The sequence below is a fragment of the Denticeps clupeoides genome, chromosome 18 (genome assembly GCF_900700375.1).
Source record: "Denticeps clupeoides chromosome 18, fDenClu1.1, whole genome shotgun sequence".
Classification (NCBI taxonomy): domain Eukaryota; kingdom Metazoa; phylum Chordata; class Actinopteri; order Clupeiformes; family Denticipitidae; genus Denticeps; species Denticeps clupeoides.
This window is the reverse complement of record NC_041724.1, coordinates 2,262,880-2,286,772: the sequence shown is the minus strand read 5'-3', so window position 1 is coordinate 2,286,772 and position 23,893 is coordinate 2,262,880. Positions and strand designations below refer to the sequence as shown.

The 23,893-nt window shown below is 47.4% G+C and overlaps 1 protein-coding gene across 2 annotated transcripts; it reads left to right on the top strand.

The window, feature by feature from the left end:
* The first annotated feature begins 1,027 nt into the window (after positions 1–1,027).
* rab28 (RAB28, member RAS oncogene family) lies at positions 1,028–21,364 on the top strand. 2 transcript variants are annotated; one of them, XM_028960609.1, is made up of 7 exons: positions 1,028–1,240; positions 3,796–3,892; positions 5,349–5,437; positions 6,180–6,309; positions 17,441–17,544; positions 17,636–17,713; positions 19,841–21,364. In XM_028960609.1, the coding sequence occupies exons 1-7, from the start codon at positions 1,166–1,168 to the stop codon at positions 19,931–19,933; spliced, it is 666 nt and encodes a 221-aa protein (XP_028816442.1). In that variant the 5' UTR covers positions 1,028–1,165; the 3' UTR covers positions 19,934–21,364. The 2 variants fall into 2 exon arrangements, with proteins under 2 accessions (XP_028816442.1, XP_028816441.1); XM_028960608.1 differs by lacking the exon at positions 19,841–21,364 and adding an exon at positions 18,748–19,094.
* The last annotated feature ends 2,529 nt before the right edge of the window (positions 21,365–23,893 follow it).

Sequence of the window (23,893 nt, the reverse complement as noted above, 5' to 3'; positions counted from 1 at the left end):
GTCGTCTCCACACGGACACAGATGCGCTGTGGCAGGGAGAAAACACATTGTGCACATACACACACACACACGCGTAAGGCCACAAGCGCGACGACCTTTAACCGTCGCGTCCCTTGGAGACGAGGACGCGTAACGGCGTGACGCTGTCCGATGCCGAATGTGCAAAGGCTCTCCAAAACGTTATTTTTTTCGTCTCAAAAACACAAATGATGCAATATAGTTAATATTATTAACGCCAATATCATTCGCTACAGTGACTTGTTTTGTGCTTTTGGGTAAAATCTGCTGTATGGACGCAGTGTCCCAAACTCGTGTCGCCAGATCCGCCCCTTTTTTTAAACATTTACGCAGTAAATACATTTTGGTGCTTGTTGTGCCTGCTAACAGTCAACGCTATTGTTTGGTTCATCGAATAAAACTGTAAAATATGATATATCACGGACGCCATGAACACAGCCAATCTCCTGTCGTCGTCAACGTTGCAACATTTGAGGTTAATGATCCCCTTTATTTGAGGAACTAAATGAGGCATGATGATCGCGCAACTAAATTAGTCAATTAGTTAATTTGGTCGTTCGTTCGCAGTTAAAATCTGCACGTCACCACTTTGGCTTATTTCTTCCTAAAAGACCTGGCAACATGCGCCTCCGTCTGAATGCACCAGTGTTGCCAGACGTGCAATAATAATGAAACAATAATAAAAAAAAATCCCATAATCTTGGATCATTTTCGCCATCAGCTTTACAGAAGTGAATGGGGGACTGGCACCAATTTTACTGAGTGGTTAAAGCCTGTGGCTAGCAACAACAGAAAAGCTTCCTGTTGCAACGTGCAAATGACACTCTGGTCTGTTCTGTCGGTAAAAGTTGCATTATACACTATAATATGCACAGTCTACGATGGTACGTGTTATTGAATGAGATAGTTTTGAGCAGCGTCAGAATGGAATTTCCTTTTCCCTCAAAATACGACAATTATATGGCGCTTTTATGGCACCGCGGGATGCTGCATCTGGCAACCCCGGGCTGCGCCGCGGAGTCAAGATGGCGGCCCGTTGCTAAGCGCCGCTCCTTCTCCACCTCCGTTAACGAGGCTTTGCGCGAACGACCGAGCCGGCGCGGCGCCTTCTTCCCCCGCACCTCGCCGCACCTTCCCCCCCGCCAGCATGTCGGACTCCGAGGAGGAGAGCCAGGAGCGCCAGCTGAAGGTCGCGGTGGTCGGCGACGGAGCCTGCGGAAAGGTCAGCCCGCTAGCGCTAGCCGGTCCCGCTGACTAGCATAACATCGGCGCCCACGGGTGCTCCGCTCCGCGGGTCCCGGGGCGTCCTCAACGCCGTCAGCGGAGCCCGGCGAGCCGCTATGGGCCGGTCGCAGGCGCGGAAAGTACAATTTACGGAGGCACCACGGCCAAATATCGACATTATTTTCGCGTGAAACGCAACAAAAACGCGCATTTTCTCCCGAAAAGGGCCTTTTAATCCCTTTATCGGGAACCCCCCGAGCCGGCAGAGACCGACGCCCGGTTCTTTTGGACCGACTTCAGCGTTATTACCGCGTTATTCGCCCTCCGGTCACGACCGTCCCGTGTACTTTCACACGTTTACGTGGCGACTTCCTGGACGGGTTCGGGGTTACCGGAGTTAAAATTAATATTTTACATTAATATCAGGATGAAGGAAGCTGTTGTGATAAACGGGTTGGGGGTTAGCGGAGGGAACGTTTTATAGTGAGTTAATTTTCATACTTTAATATCAGGATGAAGGAAGCTGTTGTAATAAACGGGTTCGGGGTAACTGAAGGGAACGCGAGTTAAATTTCATACTTTAAATTAATATCAGGATTAAGGAAGCCGCGCCCTTGCCATATTCGGCCTGTTGCTCACAAGACATGCCGTTTTTCCCGTTTTTGTTGGATTGACGTGCATTGCGGCTTCAACCAACACGTATTTCATCGCTTTTTTTAGTTTTCAGGCCGTGCTGTGGTCTTTAAAAAAGCGGGAAATTCTAAGTAATAGTAAGTTATCGCGGCCCTAACGTCCGGGGTCCGGCCTGGAGCTCTTTCTCTAGAGCAGCCGTGTCTCTTAATCCCATCAACCGCGCCTGGGCCGGATTTACACTTAAAGCCTGACGCTTCTCGTCTGGACAGGACCCTCCCGCAGGCCGAGAAGCCCCAGCGCCGGGGCTCGTTTCGGAGGGGACGCGGGATTATGGAGGGATTATAAAAACGCCATTTCGTTTAAAAACCGACGAGGATAATGTGTCTGGTGGTGGCCTAGCGGGTAACACACTCGCCTGTGAACCGGAAGTCCCAGGTTCGAACCCCACTTACTACCATCGTGTCCCTGAGCAGGACACTTAACCCCGAGTGTCTCCAGGGGGGGGGACTGTCCCTGTAACTACTGATTGTAAGGGCGTCTAGTAAATGCTGTATATGTAATCCTTTTATTACTATGCTTTATCGATGACTGGCGTTGAGTTAATGTGCGAAACCTGTGGGGTGGGCGAGCTGAAACGCATTCAAATGTCTTGAAGTCCCCTCGTCTGTGGTCAAGAACTAATATTGTTAGGATTTCCTGAAAGATCTGGATGTGCACGTGAAAGGCTGCTGTTGATCGGCATAGAGCTGACGCTGCGCTAAAATGGGGCAATAATTGCAGTGTCTAAAGTCATGTTATATAAGTTTATGTGATTTAAAAAAACTAAAAATAAAAAAATTGGGTTATTGCGTATGATGCTTACTGCGACCCTCGTATTGTGAATTAATCAGAAGGTTGCCGGTTCGAATCCCGGTCCGCCAAGGTGCTCCCCCACACACTGCTCCCCGGGCGCCTGTCATGGCTGCCCACTGCTCAACAAGGGTGATGGGTTAAATGCAGAGCACACATTTCGCCGTGTGCACCGTGTGCTGTGCCGCTGTGTATCGCAATGACGATCGGTTCACTTTAAACCTCTTTTTAAAAAAAAAAAATAATAATAATAAAAATACGGGGCAGGCCGCGGTATTTCTGGCCGCCCTCAGCTGTCACTCTGACTGACAGCTCGTCCGCCGCTTCCCTCCCTCCCGCCCCTTATTAATGGGAAATTTGCTCGGCAAATTGCAACGGGATCGGTTTTTCTTGGCCCTCGCCGCGGCCGCGGCCGCCCCCATTCACAGACCCGCCACTATGAAGGCCATAAAGCCACCCTCTTCCCGAAGTAGGTCAGCGGAATTGTGTTTTTCGCCGCGCCACATCTGCAGGGCGACGGGAACGGGAACGTGTGTGTGTGTGTGTGTGTGTGTGTGTGTGAAATATTACCCGCTTATTACTCCGGTACTACCCGTCCTCGGCCGCGCCATTCTCCTCTTTTAATTTCGCTGCCGCCGATGACGGACGGACGACTCTCGTTCCGACTAAGTTCCCGTAATCTGTTACGCGCTCGGCATTACGGGCGAAATTCCCCCTCCGCGTTCTAAAGATAACCCCCTCACACACACACACACACACACACCTGAAGGAATACTGTACGTGCGCATAAAATATGACATGGACCTGAATAGTAGGTGTGTGTGCGCTTTCTCGCGGTGTCCCTCCGTCTCCGGTTGGGGTGGTAGTGGCCTAGAGGGTAACAAACTCGCCTGTGAACCAGAAGACCCAGGTTCAAATCCCACTTACTACCATCGTGTCCCTGAGCAGGACACTTATCCCCGAGCGTCTCCGGCGGGGGGGGGGGACTGTCCCCGTAACTACTGACTGTAAGTCGCTCTGGATAAATGGCGTAAATGTAAATGACTCTGCCCGTTTTTTTTTCCCGCCCAGACTTCACTCGCCACCAGGTTCGCACAGGAGGCCTTCGGGAAGCAGTACAAACAAACGATAGGCCTGGACTTCTTCCTGAAGAGGATCACCCTGCCAGGTGAGATGCCCGGAACACTCCGGAGCGACCGACCCGTCCGCGCGGACGGCAACGGAAGCTGAAGGCGGTTCGCTCAAATCGGCAGAAACCTGGAATGTGGAAAAAAAGAGCGTTTTTTCCGGGCCTTCATAGGTTTCGGAATATGAAATAATAACCACGTAAAGTAATTGAACTCTGACACAACTTTGCACATTCCGGAAGTCTCTCAGGCGCGCGTCTCCCTTTTCAAAGTCGTGTGAATTACAGCTGACGATTTTACTTTAAATTCAGCTTTTCAGGGCTGTCACGTGTTTACTTTAACAATTTAAATCTGCTAAATTTGGCTTTTTTTATTTAAATTTTTTTTAGATAACTTGGTCATGAAAATGTGCCAGGAAAGTAAGAAGCTGTCAGTTGTAATAAACGAATAAACGACAGGCCTCCCTTCGTTCGGCTCGGCGGCTCTGAGTTCCCTTCACCGCGATTCGTCGCGAAAGCCGCTCACTCCCGGACGGCCGCGCCGAGCAAACACACTTGGCACTTCATATCGGGAATAAAACAAAACCCGCTTCCCTTTCTCCACGCAAACGGTTTCATACGAACATTTATACAAGGCGGCACGTGGAGCTTTTTTTATGTCTTTTTAATTTTTTTTTTGATGTATTGGATGCATGGTAATTAGACTTGTGCTTTTAAAAAATATATATATTTAAATTGTCCACATTATGGAGTATTATGGGTGATTAGATAATTGGCCTGTTGCCGTGGTTTTTTTTTTTTTTTTTTGCATGGGACTCTGTTATTCCGATTAGTGAGAATAATGGCGCCCGGGAGGAACGGGGACCCCGGGGCGGCGAGGGAACGGCGGAGTCCTGACGTTTCCATTAAAAATTAGCAGCTATTCATGATCACTGTGCCGTGCGAAAAGCGTTTGTGCTAAACCCAGACCAAAAAACCCCCCCCTCCCCAAAAAAACACCGCATTTTACTACGCAGAAAACTTACAATAACAAAATCAAAGTGCTTCCTTTCTTTATTTCTTACATTCTCTCTCTCAGCTTAGTTTTCCTTCAAATATAATTGTCATTATTTTTCTTAACACCACATATATTTCTCCTCACTCTCCCTCCGCTGGCACACGGGGGCTCTTTGGAATAATAAGAGCTCTTTTTGGAGGTGTGTGTGTTTGGGGGGGGGGGGGATTACAGGGTAGCCGTCCCGGTCCATGTCCCTCCCGGCTGCGCACTCATGGACGCCGATGAGGGATTTGCTCTCCGGCCTTTTTCTCGTTGCCGTACAATGCTCACCTATGTACGTGTTCCAAAAAAAAAAAGAGAAGAGATGAAAATAAATAAGCGTGAAGATACGGCCTCGCCTCCCAGATGATGCATAGTGTGAAATAAGCCGTGATTTTAACCAAAAAAAATTATGTAAAACAGGAAGTTGTTTCTGCCCGTAACTCCGGTGTTAAATTGCAGGTAATCTGAACGTCACGCTGCAGGTGTGGGATATTGGCGGCCAGACCATCGGAGGGAAAATGTTGGACAAATACATCTACGGTGCTCAGGTACCATCTCACACACTCACACACACACACACACACACACACACTCAGAGTACCTGTGAACTGCAGTGTTTTTTTTTTTAGTTTAAATTCTATCATGAAAAGTAGACTTTGTGAGAAGATTTAACATTAATACGAGTTCCCCCAGGCGGTCTATTAAAGAGCACTTTGGCCGTTCAGAGAGCAGCAGCTCAGTCGGGTCTGGAATTTGTCCCCTTATGACGTCACAATGGGGAAAGGTCACCTCCCGTTTCTCACGCTTTACACCCCCCCCCAGAGAATTTCCCGCCCCTCCTCTAAAACATTATCCCCACCAACCGTCATGGCTTCCAAACGTGTGAAGCGTTGCAGATGCTCGTGATTGGATGTGAAAATGAGCACTGATGTATTTTTTAGTTCCATCACAAGAGTCATTATTTTTTCTGGAAAAACGGCGACACGACTTCCTGCCTGTGTCAACCATCGTGGTTGGTGGACGGTGGTGGTGACGTCATTTTCGCGAATGCCACCTCAACACCTGTAGGCCGCTCTCCTCCTCGTCCCGCCCCTCTCCTCCTCATTAGCATTTAAAGCTACAGACGGTGAAACGGCGCGTCCTAAATAAAAATATTGGCTCAAGCCAGGCCACTCCTCTTCACTGAAGGTTCATGGGTAGTGAGTTAGCGAAGAGCCGTAGCAGCGTGCATGTGTTCGTGCGCCAGTGCCACCTGCTGCCCTGTGTGACAACCTCCGCCTTCGTCCCCAGGGCGTGCTTCTCGTCTATGACATCACCAACTACCAGAGCTTCGAGAACCTGGAGGACTGGTTCGGCATGGTGAAGAAGGTGAACGAGGAGTCAGACGTCCAGCCTGTGGTCTACCTGGTGGGGAACAAGAGTGAGTTTGACCGCAAACATCTGCCGCCACCCTTTCAGTCGACACAATCTAGGTTTTTATCAATATTTTTATCAGAGCACCTTAGTCAGTAGTTACAGGGGACAGTCTCCCTGGAGACACTCAGGGTTAAGTGTCTTGCTCAGGGACACAATGGTAGTAAGTGGGGTTCGAACCTGGGACTTTGTGGTCTTCTGGTTCGTTGGCTAATACCACCCCATTCTATATATCGTTAATAATTATTAATATGAACGGAATACGTCTCCTGTAGTCATCTTTACAACTTTAAAGGAAGATGACGCCCCGTGTGTGTGTGTGTGTGTGTGTGTGTGTGTGTGTGTGAGCGAGCAGTCGTCCTTATCTCCCATTACGCCGCGGCCTCAACCAGAACACATCAGTGGTTTGCCGCTTTATTATAAGCAGGCTCTGCGTCCTCCTTACACGCCGCCTAGACGTTCCTGCGTCCCCCCGTGGACGAAAACTCATCGTTCTTTACGTCTGGGACCATTTTTTTTTTTTTCTTTAATAAATGTATTAATTCTGAGCAGTGACATGTTGTAAAAGTTAATGCATATTACAGTACTGCTGATATCTCTAATCAAAAACAGTATTTGATGAACCACTGAAACAATAGAAAACAACTGTACTGTATAAGTGCTGAATGCCACCAAGATAATTGCGCAGATTTTTCTTTAATAATTAGCAATTTTGTAAATGTAACAAAAAAGCGCTTATGTCAAATAGCGATTTACCCAACATGTTTGTTGCAGAGCTCTCTTCATTTTCCTGAAAGAACAACATATGATCCATGTGGAAATGGGCAGCCATGCGATGTTGTTCTCCATCTGTAGGCTTTTGCATGGTGGTGGTCATCTTTACACATCAACACGATTTAATTCAACTAATCACATTCAATTTACTGTTGAAGAGATAAAAAAACCTTTAACTCATTTGGTTACCAACTAAGCACTGTGTGTGTGTGTGTGTGTGTGTGTGTGGTGTGTGTGTGTGTGTGTGTGTGTGTGTGTGTGTGTGTGTGTGTGTATATATATATATATATATGTAGAATATCAGCAAAATGTCTTCAAATACTACGAGTGCTACTATTGCCCTGGCGTTGCATGCATTCACCGGCAGGAACCACGAGCAACGCGTCCCTGCCGCCTTCTTCGGGGACTCTGTGACGCGTCCAAAATGTCCAAAATTTGCAAAATTCTTCCTCTTTTCGTGCCCCTGGGCCTTTCATGCGTTCCCATGCAGCGCGGATGAGACAGAGCGACCTCAGAGCTTATTTATGACAACTGAAATAGAACCACGGTCTCATGCAGCAGCTTAGAAAAACATGCCGAGTCGCACCCAGATTTATGTCTCTGGGCCCTTAAACTCTGCCTTTTTTATTATTGGAGCGCTGCTACTGACTGACTGGCGGTGGGGGGGGGGGTGGGGGGGGGGGGGGGGGGGTGGTCTGAGGTCCATCAGCCAGGGGGCCAAATCCAGGAGCTCGGACGCAAACTGCTGCGATTCTCACTTTGTCAGGTCAGAGTGAGTTCTGGTTGGCCGAGAGGAGTATCCGCAATATCCTCAACCTGACACTGCGCCTCTTGAAATATTACTACACCTTTATTGTGTCGTTCGTGGTTATAACGTCACGTGACCAGCTGAACGATGTCGCTTAGCAACAGCCGGATCAGAGATGAGCGATTTCATCAGGGTGCTAGTAGCCTAGCGGGTAACACACTCGCCTACCCAGGTTCGAACCCCACTTACTACCGTCGTGTCCCTGAGTGTCTCCATGGGGGGACTGTCCCTGTAACTACTGATTGTAAGTCGCTCTGGATAAGGGCGTCTGTAAATGTAAATGTAAATCACAGAATGTTCCGTTTCCTAGAAACGTGACATTAGTTGTATTTTAAATTAAAATAATTACGACGGTGGCGCTTCTGCTAATATTAAAATACTGTATTCTGATTCTCTGAGACACTCTCAATATCAAACTGGAGATGCTGCTGATGGGTAGTTATATCACAGGATGTAATAACGGACATTTGTATGTCCCTTGTTATGAAGGTAATAAGAAAATGGGAACTGTGGATGACCGTGGCGGTTTGCCGTGAATTAAAAGACATTTAAATAAACAACACGAAGAGAAGTTGCCCGCAGCGTTTTTGAGAAATTTTGCCGAGGGGATGTGTCCCCGCTCGTCCCCCCCACCACGGTGCCACCGGAGGCTCGAAGTGCTTGAAGTGATGTATTGTGTATTGTGGCGGACTGACAAACACACGACTGTGGAACATATGTTTTGACAAGGAGTTTAATTCAACACTGCCGGGCAGCGCTGACCGATCGCCGCACACTCGTCACACGACGTTTTACTGCACACTCCCGTCCCAGAAAAGCTGCATAAGGACACGTGAGTGTGTGTGTGTGTGTGTGTGTGTGTGTGTATATCTATGTATATATGTGTGTGGGCGCAGTCATGCATATACATATACATACATACACACACACACACACACACACACACACTCTGTCTTTATCACACATAGAGACTCTCTGTCTTTCACAGACGGACACACACACACACACACACACGTATCCATCCCTCCCTCCCTCCCTTCCTCCCTCCCTCGGGCCTTTGTGGCCTGCGTTGCTTCAGGTCTGCCATAGTTCTTGTTTGGGTGACTTAAATGGGTTCACTTCTCTTAACCCCTCCTCATCACTCAGACTCACTCAGCCCTTTCCCCATCGCCTCTCTCCTCCTCCTATACACACACACACACACACACACACACACACACTCGCCATGGGAACCGGCACTCAGTTCTCTCTCAGCTCACTTTTCCCGAATTACACACACTCGCCTGTTCGGACTTCGAATGAAGGTCTTCTGATCGTTCATTTTAACAGAGGCAGTTGTGTAAAACGAACGTGTTTACACTCAACACACACACACACACACACGTACGCAGACCTTTCATATTCCTTGTGTCTTCAGACGTGACAGCTGTAGCTGTTCAATGGGACAGAAAGCTGAAAGTGACAAGCACGTAGTTGCCATGGACACGGCGCTCTGTTTTACGTCTCATACTTGCAGTTTTAGACTTTAGTGAATTTAGACTTTTCAGTGAATTATGACTTTTTAAAGATGATTATTATTAGTTTTTTTATAATATACCTTTTTTTTTTTCCCCTCGCGCACACACTGCATAAAAATGAAACTGTGCATATACGGCACTAGATTAAAAACTTTTCCAAATTTTCACCCAGATATTTATTAAAAATTTTTTTTTTTTTACCTAAAAATTAAAATCTATTTTTAAACTGCTTTTGCATGTGTTCCCGTTCGTGCGATGGGAGAATTCTTTTTCACCTGGACATTGAAAGGGCGCTGAACCGCATTCATAACCACTTTTCATGCATGTCTACCATTAGACAAAGGCATTGGAACGTTCTCATGTCTCCGTCTCCTCGTTTTTGACGGGGTTATTTGTCTGCTGTTTTGGTGCGTGTTGTTTTTTCTGCTCCTGCCGGCAGTCCGGAGGAGCTGAATGCGCGTCTGTTTGCTGCGCAGCCCCCCCACATGTTTTTCCTGGCCGCTTCCACGTGCACTTAGGTCCTCTTACAACAAACTAAAAGCTCCTAATTGCCCCCGAGGGGACCTGGTGGCCACAATAGACATGTGGTGGACAAAAGCCCAGTCCAGTTCAGCCCTGGCCGGGCCAAACCTCCTCGTCGGACCCGAACCGGCGCGGGGGAAATCCAGCAGTGGCGTCCCATCACCCCGCAGAGAAGAGTGTGTGCCAGCATTTGGAAAGTGTGTGTGTGTGCGCACAAGTGTTAGTGCCTTCAAGTGTGTAGAGAGCTGAAGGGCTGGAAGTGCTTGGGGAACATTTTAACACTGAACAGGGCAGGCTAGTGTAACCAGAAGTACCAGGAATACTTTGGAAGCACCGCTGAGGCGGACTTTTTTTTAATATCTGTACATGCTTCAGAGGCCCAGAGAGCCTGGCGGCTTTATTACGTTCTAAACGCACTGTGCATCACCAAATAGAGTTTACAAGTATGCGACAAAAATAACTGTGGCATGTACCGGAGCACTGGACAACCAAAAAACGAATAAATTAACCTGGTGTTTTTAGGTGTGTGAACCCATATTCATTTATGTATTGTGAAATAATATTTAAAAACAGACATTCGCATGGTCATACAGTTTCTCAACTGACAAGTTTTCCCTTTCAATCCAGTTAGCAAAACATTAGCAACATTATGTAAATGCCAACAAGTAAAACAAACTCTTGTGGGGGCGGGGTTATGCAAATGATGCCAGAGTGGAGCACTTTTTTTTTTTTTAAATGGAGATGTGCGGGATGTAACTGGTACCTACTAAAAAGTCGGAAAGTTTTTAATGTTAGCTAATAATGTTGAAGTATTATTTTTTAATCTATGTTAACTTGTTTATTTATCACCATTGCATAGCCCCGTCAAAAATATACCTGCATAAAACGTGACATCTTTTGCAACAACATTGTCATACACTGTAAAGAAAACGCTGTTGTGTTGTCCAGAACGTTCTACAGGCCCAGCAACTGTGTCCGCTGTTTTGGGCCGTGCACCAGGGGTCAGGTACCGGCCCAAAAACACGCCATCCATATGGAGTTCCTTCACGAGAGATCCCTGGTGGCCGAGGGCCGGTGGAAAAGTCCGTCAGTAAAGCCAACGCCGCCGCACATGCCGTGGATGACGAAAGCTGTCATGGCTTCTTGTGTGGTATTTCACGGACCATTTCTCCCGCTGCTGTGACCACCCGACTCCGCCCGGCCCGGCGTGGCCGTAGCCTTTAGCCGTCAACGCGGTCAGGATGGTTGAACCGTGCCCTGTTCACCTTCTCTAATAATATTCAAGGAAGTTCATTAAAACCTGGAGAACGTCCAAGAGATTCAACTTCTTGAAAGCTTTCTACTCAGTTAAGTGAAGTGAAGTGATTGTCACTTGTGATACACAGCAGCACAGCACACACAGTGAAATTTGTCCTCTGCATTTAACCCATCACCCTTGGTGAGCAGTGGGCAGCCATGACAGGCGCCCGGGGAGCAGTGTGTGGGGACGGTGCTTTGCTCAGTGGCACCTCAGTGGCACCTTGACAGATCGGGATTCGAACCGGCAACCTTCTGATTACGGGGCCGCTTCCTTAACCGCTAGGCCACCACTGCCCCAAAGAAGAACTCATAAGAACCTTTTTTTTTTTATCTTCTTAATTATAATTAGCTTGTAAATAATGGCGCATTGGGTCAAAGGTCACGGTCACAGACTGTGTGATGGGTGAGAGGGGCACTTCAGAAGAAAGCAGCCAGCCGGTTATCAAGGAAGCGAACCGGCCCAGTTGGATGCGAACCGGGCCAGTTTGGGTTCTGGTTGAATCGTGCCGGGGTCGCGACGGGGAGGACACGGGCTGTAAAAAGCCGGCCGACGTCTTGGGCGGTCCTGCTCAGAACGGGGGCCTTTGTTCGCTTTTCACGAGCGCCGGGAGCCCGTAAACGCGGGCCGGCGAGCCCGCGCTCCCCGGGATTTACTGGGGCCGCGGGCCGGGCCGCACACACACACACACACACACACACACACACACACACACCCTCGCACCCCGCTACCGTCGATACGCGCGACACTTTACACAAGGGCACCGCGCTGACTACACTTCGTGCGGGTTTACAGGCCCTGCGCGCTGCTACGCAGCTGCCATTCACGCATCCAGCGGTGCAGTTATGACCCAGAGTGTCCACGATAACGAGGAACCTGCAGTCGGGTCGGTTCTCCACGATAACTAATTTGAACGTTTATGCAGCTTTTATGGTCAACGTTTATGGTGGCAGTGGCGGCCTAGCGGTTACGGAAGCGGCCCCGTAATCAGAAGGCTGCCGGTTCGGATCCCCATCCGGCAAGGCGCCACTGAGCAAAGCACCGTCCCCACACACTGCTCACCAAGGGTGATGGGTTAAATGCAGAGGACACGTTTCACTGTGTGCACCGTGTGCTGTGCTGTTGTGTATCACAATGACAAACTTTAACTACTTCACTTATTCTTGGATACTGCCATGTTGATATTTTCAATCTGCCGCCATGTGATTATCATGAAGTTTGCTTGCTAGTAAATGGGTCTTAGTGGCCTAGTGGGTAACACACTCGCTTACGAACCTCTTACTACCATCGTGTCCCTGAGCAAGACACTTAACCCTGAGTGTCTCCAGGGGGGGACTGTCCCTGTAACTACTGACTGTCAGTCGCTCTGGATAAGAGCGTCTGGTAAACGCTGTTAATGTAAATGTAGTTTTAAGTTCTCGTCAAGATTTACATAACTTCCCATTTTGTTGTTGTGGAATTGTTTCTGTCGCCCCCAAACACAATTTTTAATGACGTCTTTATAAACAAGAGTTTAAGATGGGAGGGGCCTGGTGATTGACAGCTCATGCATGCGACTTCCTCATTGTGGATGATTGAAACGCACACCTAGCAATAAACCACATTCTTCTTTAATCCGTTCATTTAATCCGTTCATGTAGGGCCAGTGGTGGCCTAGCGGTTAAGGAAGCGGCCCTGTAATCAGAAGGTTGCCGGTTCGAATCCCGATCCGCCAAGGTGCCACTGAGGTGCTACTGAGCAAAGCACCGTCCCCACACACTGCTCCCCGGGCACCTGTCATGGCCGCCCACTGCTCACCAAGGGTGATGGGTTAAATGCAGAGGACAAATTTCACTGTGTGCACCGTTTGCTGAGCAGCTGTGTATCACAAGTGACAATCACTTCACTTTCTCACTTTTTAAACATGTTCGACGTCATGCTCGCAAATTAGCTCAGTATTAAAACGGCGCCGTATACTAGCCTCCGGTAAACAACGTCCCGTCTGTTAAACAAGAGACGCCGCAGCGACCGCGAATGTCCGTCCGGCCCAGAGCCAGGACATGGGAGCACTTCATCGTAGCACTTCATCCAGCCCCGAGCAACCGGCGCCACAACGAACGGCAGCGTAATGACACACGTTCGGGGAGACGGGATCTTATTAGACGTCATATGCCTTCCATTCAGACGCTCGTAGGCGCGCTTATGAGCCGCGCATCATGTTACGCGCAACCGTTTGTTTTCATATTGGCCATGAGTTTTCTATTAGGGCATCGTTTTATGGGCTGGTGGACGTACTACGGAGCCGAGCGAACGTCGAATCGGATTGCTAATAACTGAAATATGCCTGGCGGGGCAGTAAAATCCCAAATTCCGCAGTTCGGAATATCCCGAAATGATTGATTTCCTTCATCATAATGGTCCAGTGTCCTCGTTATGTCTTTACCGCTGTATATCTCACTTCATCGCCGCCTCGCCGCTCACTGTGAACATTAGGATTTCTGTTCATTTACTTCCTCTGACACGAACTGTCTCGCGGCGTTCGTCTCTGCGCGGAAAACGCCGTTTCCCCCCCGGGACCACATTTATTAGGTGGGACGTGTGTTTACACGTGCGGACCGCGGCCTTGTGTAAACCTTCGCCACTAAAGCTTCGCCCGCCGACATAATGGGACCCGAGTCCTCATAGTGCAACATCAGTCATTGTAATGGAGCAGGAAGGGACCGGGGACGTCCTCTCGGCCCCAGTGTTTACCGGCCACTTCTGGACTGTGGCGAGGGGGGCGGGGCGGCCGATGTTTGTGTTAAACCGGGCTGGTGACTGTTAACTGTGTTATGTTAAGTTTATTCGCTGGCAGTTACTCGCTCGATTAAACGCTCCACTTGGTCCCCGGCACTGGGAGCGCTGGGTGTCTCTGAGGTGTGTGTGTGTGTGTGTGTGTGTGTGTGTGTGTGTGTGGCAGCACTCAAGGACCACACAGAGCTCTCTACTGAGACCCCTGGGAAATGACTTTCAATCCCAGCATGCATTAGGAGAAGTGTTGTAAAGAGTGTAGACGCCGGGGACGGATTAGGTCATGTGTTTAAAAAAAAAAAGTTATGAAACATGCATACAGTCAGAGATTCACAATTTCAGGCGAATTTTCTACATTACTTTTATTCATTTTTACAGGGATATGTTTCCATTATTTCAATATTCATAATTAAGCCAATTTGTGCACAAAAAATAGGCTTTAATTCACATTTTATCATTTTTTTTTTTTATTCTTATTTTGTTTGAATTTGCCTCATTTGTTTTTTGTGAATAACTAATGTTCATTATTAATATATTATTATATATATATAATCTATATAAAATATATTTTAAATGGTATTATTTCATGAAAAGTTACTAATCTCTTTGTGTTTAAATGCAAGGACTAACAGCAAATGAGTATCGGCCGTGAAAATGCCAGGCCGCCGCCGCGGCGCCAAGAATAAACAGGGCCTGGTAACTGGGACAAGGTAGAGCCATCGCTCTCGCCCAGCAAAGATCCGTCACGCTATCTCCGCACGCTCGCGCATAAACAGTTTATTTTGTGTTTGCGTCCGGCTTCCTGGGGTCGGCGAGCGCGGCGCGGGGCCTTGTCAGCGCCTGAGACAAGCCAGATCGTCGGCAGAAGATGGGCTCCGGCTGATAAGAAGCGAGAGGACGTGATGGAGGGCATGTGGTAAACTGCAGGATTAGGACCGTATCCGTCGGCGTAGCTCTCGCGTCGGGGAGATGTTTTTAGATTAGCGTTGGTAGAAGAGCGGTTGGGCTAACGTGCGCCGTTGATGTCATCTCGGTTCGTGTTTGAACCTGTAGAAATGAATGTTGGGCCGATACATCGTTAACATGCTTACTTGATTAACCAATGAAAATGATGCATTTTGAATGCATCAACCAATCAGAAGTGAGCATACACTAATCAATATAGCCCGATATAACATTTAAATTTACGGCATTTACCAGACGACTTACAATCAGTAGTGACAGGGACAGTCCCCCCTGGAGACACTCAGGGTTAAGTACCTTTCTCAGGGACACGATGGTAGTAAGTGGTATTTGAACCTGGGTCTTCTGGTTCACAGGCGAGTGTGTTACCCACTAGGCTTCTCTCTCTCTCTCTCTCTCTCTCTCTCTCTCTCTCTCATATATATATATATATATATATATATATATATATATATATATATATATATATATATATATATATATATATATATATATATATATATATATATATATATATATATATATATATATATATATATATAATAAATTATGATAGAATCGGTAGAATTTGACTAGAATTCATGTACATTCTAATATAATTCCTGCATGCTGTAGTTTGTCCTCAGGCTTTAAATAAAGCTCCATGCGTCACTTTTTGGTGGAGAAGTGACTACCAGGGGTCCCTGATGTTTTTGTGTGGCCCTCAGCGCGTGGGAACGCGATCACTCAGCTCTCCAGTCGCCAGCCGGAGTAGAAAAACACACGCCGACTCCCTCCCGTCGCAGTTAACGTGCAGTTAGCCGTAACAATAGCTGCGCAAAAATATTTCTCTTGAGCTACATTGTTATTGAGGACGTGTCCGAAAAACGGTCAAGAGGACCGGGCGGCCTTTCCGCTTCGCCGTTTTGTTTCTAACCAGAAAAACCGCCCGCAAATCTGATCCCGTCGTCATATTTCACGGGTGCTCAGGGGAGGACGTGTCCCCATAAAGGTCCGGTTTCTGGCGTGCGTGCTTGTCCAGAGCTTTGCGGGGACTTCCGGCTGCTGTCGGCGCCGTAATAATGTTTGACACAGCAGTTAGGGCTCGAGATAACGCTACGCGACAGGATACGCATTCATGAGACCGAACGCCACGGTAGTACAAGACCAAACGTGTGTGTGTGTGTGTGTGTGTGTGTGTGTGTGTGTGTGTGTGTGTTGAGACAGGTTTGCTTGATCACTTTCATGCCCCCTGACACGCTGTGTTAATGTTGCCTAATCTGCGGACGACAGGTGATTGAACGCCCCTCCGAAGTGCGCAGGATCCGAAGGATTAGCGGCGTTTACTCCTGGTAGCGTGTGGGGATCGGCCGTGGTAAATTACGGGAATTAATAATCCGCAGGCGCCCGAAGGACAGTGGTGTTTACGCGCGCTGACCGGGTGTCCTCTACACAGAGAGAGAGAGAGTGTGTGTGTGTGTGTGTGTGTGTGTAACATTCTGACACACACACACACAAACCAAGGGGCATGAGAACAGGGTAAACAGTAAGAATGGAATCATCGGACACAAAAGCAGTGCTATGACTGCGGTATGACTGAAACGCTACACCCCTCGTACAGTCCCCAAGGTCCCAAAGACACATATACACTAGACACCGGGCGTGGCCGCCTTCCCGCACAAAGGGTCTTAAAGAAAGAGAGAAGATATTCCTTTCAAATCCGTGACCCCTGGTCGACCTCGGCTCCTGACCCCCGCATAACCCCGGCATGACATTAGACTGTGGGGCTGTGTGTAAAAGGAACAGAATCGCTATTATCACTGTGCAGGGGTGTAATAGGAGTGAAAGGGAGGAGGCTGTCATCGCTAAATCAGCTTTTCTGACGGACCTGGTTTGGAGCTCGGCTCGTCTGGAGGTGTGTTTTTTTGAGACCACCTATTTGGCGGGCCTCTGGGGACGGGGAGCGGGGTCACGAAGAGGTAAGCTGTGGAGGTGTGCGGCCCCAGGCCAGCGGATCTGACCCCCCCTGACCCGTGCTGTAATCTTAGCCGTCGCCACTGTACTCACTGTAAAGAGGATCGAGGATCGGCACCTCGGGAGGTTCTTCATTGAGACACTGGGATTTGCAGACGGTCCTCAGAACGTCAATCAGTCACGATAAATATTCATATCTGCCAGTAGAGGTGTGTATTGATGCAGCGCAATACGCGTAATGAATGTTTCTGCTTAACTCCAATCCCATCCCCTTTTACCTTTATTATGAATGTTTATCGTGCCCAGATCAATAATTATCACAGGGCGCAGAGGTTGCCAGATTTCAACCCAACCTGGCAACCCAGAAATTTGCCTGCACTGTTACAGCAAACAGTGTCATGGACGAACTGGAATGAATGATAATCATTCTTTATTTCATGAATGGAGATTTGTCCATTTATTGACCATTTGTGGCTCAATTTGATTGCATTTACATGCGACTACATGCAAGTTGTCTCTTCGCCTTCTTCTGCAGTTGACCTGGAGCACATGCGAACGGTGAAGGTGGACAAACACCAGCGCTTCTGCCAGGAGAACGGTCTGATCAGCCATTTTGTGTCGGCCAAGACTGGAGACTCTGTAAATATTATTTACGTATGACATTTCCTATATTTTCCTCGTATTTCCTGCCGATGGAACATAGCTATTTCTGCGGTGTTGCATTTTTTAGGTCTTCCTCTGTTTCCAGCGGGTGGCAGCGGATATTTTGGGGGTGAAGCTGAATAAGGCTGAGATTGAACAGTCCCAGGTGAGCCTTCATCTACCTGCACCTCACATACTACCATCATTTCTTCAGCAGATGCCCGTGCGTGGCGTCTGGTTCCTGTCACAGATAGATGTACAGGTCTGTCGTGAACTGGCACGACACTTTCTCAACGTCACTGCGTCCACGTCTTGGTGTGTGAAGCTCCCCAGAGCTCGTAAATGCTGTTTTCTCAGGGATCGCGGGGTCGGACGGGTGGGCGGGGCCTTGCAGGGGTTACGGGGCACTGATGGGACTCAGATTTATTGGGTTCATCCGCTGCCCCCGCCAGCCTCACCTAGAGGGTCCTTCTCAGGACCGGGGGAGACGGACCCCCACACAAGCATCCATCCTGCTGCTGATATGAGCTGCTGGAGACAGAGAGGCTGGGGAGAGAGTCATACTCTGACCTTACAGATCCACACACACACACACACTTCATCATGCTCTGTGATAGCCACCCCAAATAAAAGCAAGTGCTTTAATCCAAACCAAACAAGCAGACGTAAAGGGCTTCTCTGATCACTCAGACAGGGGTGCCCATCATCTGCCTGAACTAAAAAGAAATATTTTTACGGCTGATTTTCCAAGTCGGACACTTGGAAGGGCCGTGGAAAATGGCGGAAAAAGGTGGGGAAGCCATATATAAACACGTCCAGCGTTTCCGTGGTGGGAGAGGCTTAATGGCATCATCTCTGTACATTACTGGGGCCAAAAGGCGGGGCGGGAGTGGAGCGGAATCGGGGCCGGGGGAGGATGGTTGTTTAGCCGAAGTCTCATTAACAGACGAGTAGTTTAGAGAGTTTTACATGGGGGTCCCGACCCCGGAGCAGATAGCATCAGCCTGGGAGCCCACTCCATCACACGGGCCAGTTCCCGAGGTCAGATGGAGAGGCCGGCCAATCGGTCAGAGGCTGGACGCCACGCTTCGTCAGCTCGTTAATCTAACCGCCTTCCAGGCCTGATTTCTTCACTTTTCCACTATGTTAGAATCCATTTGTTTTAACTCATTCTTCTCTCTCCGTCTTTCTGGCAATCAGAGGATTGTTCGCGCCGAACTGGTGGACTACCCGCAGGACGAAGGCCCAGTTAGGGAAGAAAGCAATCAGAGCAAAATCTGTTCCCTACAGTAGTGAAAAGTAGATAGCGCCCACGTAGATCCTTTAGATCCCACCACCCCGCACCCCGCTAGATTTAGTCTGGTCCCGGTGGGGGGCATTCTGTCTCTAGTTTACAGTATTCAGCTTCGGTGCGTCTCCAAACATTTCATATCTGCTAGATTTGTTATTTGCATTGAGTGAAATCTTTATGTATTTTTTATTAAATGGCTGTGATCAGAAATGCAGAGTTTCAAAATGATTATAAGCATTAAAAAGCATTCACAATACATGCATGTCTTAATTTATGCACTCAATACTTGTTTTTTTTTTTACATCATGTTTACTGAAGTTTACTGAAGATGGTTTTTTTAAAGGGGTACAACAGTATAGATTATTTAAAAATATCAACAGAATTGAGGTCTATTTTTAATAGCAGACCTTGAACAAATATGCATTCTCATAAAGTTATATATACTTTTTTTCTTAAAATGCTAAACCTAAACTTGCATGAAACTGTAATAAAAAAAAACAAACATATTTAAATAAACTACCTATTCTGTGGAGGCTTTTTTTTTTTTTTTTTTTTGCTTGGAAGAGCCTGAAGTATGAAGGACTTTGTTTACAATTTCTTTTCCTTACTTGGTAACCTGCGGTTTTTGTGTTTTCTTTCAGAATTTTGACTCTTCGACTTTCTTCTCCAATGTAAAATGAGATCTTAATAAATAAGTAATAAATAAGTCATAAAAGCCATAAAGGAGGAAGCATATCTGAGGTCTGCACGTTACAGGCTAATCTTGCCGAAGCCGGGTATCGAAGGAGATTTGGTCTCGGATTAAATCTCGTTCCTCCAGAACGTTCCGGTGCCGGGTGCTGGTTTGCTTTCTTTGTCGAGACATTAATCTTAAGAAAGGGAAGGTAGTGGGGATCATGTGAGGATTATGGCACCTGAAGATGAATGCTGACTGATGCTTTTCTTTCTCTGTGTGTGTGTGTGTGTGTGTGTGTGTGTGTGTGTGTGTGTGCACGGCCACAGCGTGTGGTGAAAGCAGATATTGTGAACTACAGTCAGGAGCCGGTGCCGAGGACGGTCAACCCCCCGCGTAGCTCCATGTGTGTGTTGCAGTGACCCTCCCCGCCCCACCCATGCCCGCTGGGACCCCCACTTCCCCGTCCCCGCCCCACCCCACCCCGCGCCGCTCTTCTCACCTCTCCGGCGCGGACAGTGGCTGCACTAACCGAGCGCGGCGGAGAGACCCTCAAGCCGGCAGGCCGCTCCCACCGACTGGCCCTGGGCCATGGCTGCTGACCACACACACAAACATGTACATATATAGCCAGCGCGCACAGAGAACAGTGGCGGCATTGCCACTGGGCCGGCGGGCGGCGCGCGAGTGCGAGCACGTCCCCCCGCGCCGGGCCCGCGGGCCATAATCAGTGTTCTACTTGAGGGCTGTCTTCAGGAGCTTTACGGAGAACAAGGCAGGCTGATGCGGGGACGCTCCGGAGCCCATGTAAAGACGAGGGGGTAATTAGGCTCTGTAATACTACGGAAATACCTCACTTCCACACTTGTGAAAAGCCCCGGCCTCTTCTTATTTATTTGAATCTTTCATGTTTAGAAACCATTTGATTGTATTCATGTATTTTATATTTGGGGGGCGTCTCAATTTGTGGACGGTTTATTAAAGGCTGGAGCATGATTTAAAAAAAAAAAAAAAAAAAAAAAACTGCTATGAATTATGGGATAGGTCAGAATGCAAAGGATTCGTCGAATGGGTCCTTCTTGGACTACTGTGAGGACCAACTTTATAGGACCCTCCACATTGGCACAGCCTCGTTTGGGCACATCCGTTCCTGTGAAGGATCCAGATATTAGTGGGCAGATATTCCGTTTTATTTAGTTTTATTTATAAATTAGAGCTTCTTAAGGGCAGCATTTGTGAGGAAGAACATATTTATTTGTGAGAAATGAACGAGGTGCTGACATCCTGAATCCGGTCGGGCCACTCATCCTGGAGGATCCGTCTGGAGGGAAATCTGCTGTGAAACACAATGATTTCACTTCATGTCATTTTTTATATATTGCTTCAGTTTTTTTTTTTATCCCAGAAATAAATAGCAGATTTTATTTTGCTGTGCATTTTTGGATTTTTTTTTTTTTTGCATTTGTGCAATTTTTTCTGGACTCCAAACACTTTGCTTTAAACGAAATGGGATTTTTGATATTTAACCAAACATTTTATTTCTTTAGGAGAAAGTCCTTGTGTGCAGCTTTAATTTCCTTTTTACTAAATAAATCATGAGACCAACAAAGTTTTCTGCAGGTATGAAGCTGCTCCTCTGATGTGAACATGTCTGGACTATACGTTTAGTAGCGGTGTTTGCCTTACATGTGATGTATAAAAAAAAAATCAGTGTGTTTCAATGGGAGCCTCGCCCACCTGTGTGTTTTTCTGAATCTGGAATCGCCATGTCATTTTACACACCACAGGAATACTAATCTATGAATAATGTATGAGTAGAAAAAAGAAAATCTAATTAAAATATTATATCGAAAGAGTTGTCTTCTTGTGTCTGTGTTTTGAGATCCAAATGTGAAAATTCGGTTTTCATCACACAACTGGGGCTGGGCAATAAAAATTCTGAAGAAATGATCATATGCTACAAATATAATAACTGGTATCCAACACGAACTCCAATTCTTCGTTTATGGGAAGCATAATACAGATCAGCAATGATTGGGTGATCATGATTATTAATTATAGTAATAAAAAAACTGTTATACCAGTGTAAATATATGTGGATAAGAAAAGTTTTTATATATATATATATATATATATATATATATATATATAGTATCATGGCGAATGAACGAATTGTGGCCTGAAACCAGCTGGATAGAGTGGTGTGTAGAGAGGTTATAACGGCCGTCATGACGCTTTCAGCGCAGCACAAAAGGACGGATCAGGGGAAACATCTGGATCTTTTCCAGCGCCCCCGTACCTGCGTGCTGCTCCGCATGACTGCCAGACAGGCCTGTCTGTCTGTCTGTCTGTCTCTCTCTCTCTGTTTCCCACTGTCTGTCTGTCACCTGGGCTGACAGGCGGGTCTTGAGCTGTTTGGACAGGTGTTTCAGCAGAGAAAACAGCCACAGGAAGAACGGTCGGCCGCGTTTATCGCACTTTCGTACTTTATTACAAAAAAGGCCAAAAGGCTGATGATTGAAATGAAGCAAGAACAATTAAAAGCAACAAAAAGTGGAAAAACGAGGAATATTTTAGGAGAATTTCCTGAACAGAAACTGTGATATCGAGTAGGATGGTCCAGAAAAACACGGACCAGTGAATGCAGGCCATCGTTCAGCTCGCAGCAGTAACTAAAACAATGATCTGGAACGCTGGGACGACGTTGACAGAGGGGGGGGTGTATTAAAGTGAAACACTGCAGCACAGCACCCGGTGACACAATGAAACGTGTCCTCTGTATTTAACCGTCACCCTTGGTGAGCAGTGGGCAGCCATGACAGGCGTCTGGGGAGCAGTGTGTGGGGACGGTGCTTTGCTCAGTGGCACCTTGGCAACCCAGGATTCGAACCGGCAACCTTCTGATTATGGTGGCGATTCCTTAACCGTTGGGCCACCACTGCCCCTTCACTGGCATGGTGACTGATGCTCAATTTGCCCTTAATAAATATATGAAAAATGCCACAAAAATACAAAAAACAATTAAACTAGTTTAAAACAGCTTAGTTTGAAATAGAAAACATTACCCATTCATATTGATGTATGGCATGGCTGCTTTTTTTTTTTTAGTTTATTTTGCTACTCTTTTTTGGAAATGTTGTGTTTTATTTTAAAATACAGCTTTGCCACATGGGGAGCAAACACAAAAATCTACCAAAGCTATGAAAATGTGACCTGTGGTCCTTGGTTTCAACTTTTTTTTGAGTGACGTCAGTGAGGGGTCTTTCAGGCATGCCGTTGTGACACGAAGCTCACGCTGGGTTAGGGGCCATCTTTCAAGGTCCCCCGGTGACCTGTAACATGATCCTGCAGGCCACGGTTCCTCAGTTTTAGGACTTTCACTCCAGACACATGGAAGGGTATCCCCCATGAGCAGAATGAACAGAGGACCGTTGTTCCTCTTCACCACTTTCTGGGTGTGAAACATGTTTAAAATGGACTCATGGAAACCTTACAAGACTGTAAAAGACAGTAAAAGGAAAGTGCTGGCCGTCAACATGAGGCCAGTGTGTGGGTGGCCAGGCTGTTTAGATGGGGGTTACATGAAACTCATGGCACCTTGTAACCAAATTTTGCCTCATTCCTATACAGAGAGTCTTATTTCACTGGGACATGTTATTGTGACTGGGATAGCACCATTTAAGGCACTTATTTGTACACTTAGACTAGTAATTAGGAATAATAATACATAATGGTCCAATTATTGTGCCTTGCGGAACCCAAATTGACTCGGGGCAAAGTCCCAAACACAGGAAGCATTAGACGGAATGAGCAAACAGCGTGTCACTGAATCCTGAGGGTGTGAATCCTTCAATCAATGTCCCTCGTCACTTAGTCCCTTACTGTACCTGTACCGTGGCCCTCAGTATCCAACAACGTTAATTGTAAAATGTCCGTTAATTGTAAAATGTCCGTTAATTGTACCTTGCGGAACCTTTCCCTCTTTGCTGGCAGCGTATCGGGGTGAAGATTGGCGTCGATATCAGAAGTCCCAGACTAAGGAAGCATGAGGAGGAATCCTGGCGGCGCGCCGCGCTGTTCCGTTTAAATCGCCACAGCGATTTTTTTTTTTGGTTTTGCGTGTCAACGTCTGTCACCGGAGAGGACGGCCTGGATGGGCCCTTCTGCCGGTGAGGATGTGGGCAGCCTGAAGGTATGTTTAGTACAGTTCAGTGTTCTCTTGCCAAGAGGATGGGCGACCCGGCGATGAAACTCGATCCGGATTTACCGGCAGCAGCGCAACGGAATGCCACAAGCGGCAGGGTTGAATTGAGTCTTATACGTTTTTCTTTTTTGGCCATAAGATGGCATGTGCCGGGGTTTGAATTTCCCCCCCGTCTCTC

Coding starts and splice junctions, on each gene's coding strand:
- rab28 (XM_028960609.1), top strand. CDS start 1,166: ATGTCGGACTCCGAGGAGGAGAGCCAGGAGCGCCAGCTGAAGGTCGCG. Junction 1,241..3,795: donor GCGACGGAGCCTGCGGAAAG/GTCAGCCCGCTA, acceptor TTTCCCGCCCAG/ACTTCACTCGCCACCAGGTT. Junction 6,310..17,440: donor CTACCTGGTGGGGAACAAGA/GTGAGTTTGACC, acceptor CTTCTTCTGCAG/TTGACCTGGAGCACATGCGA.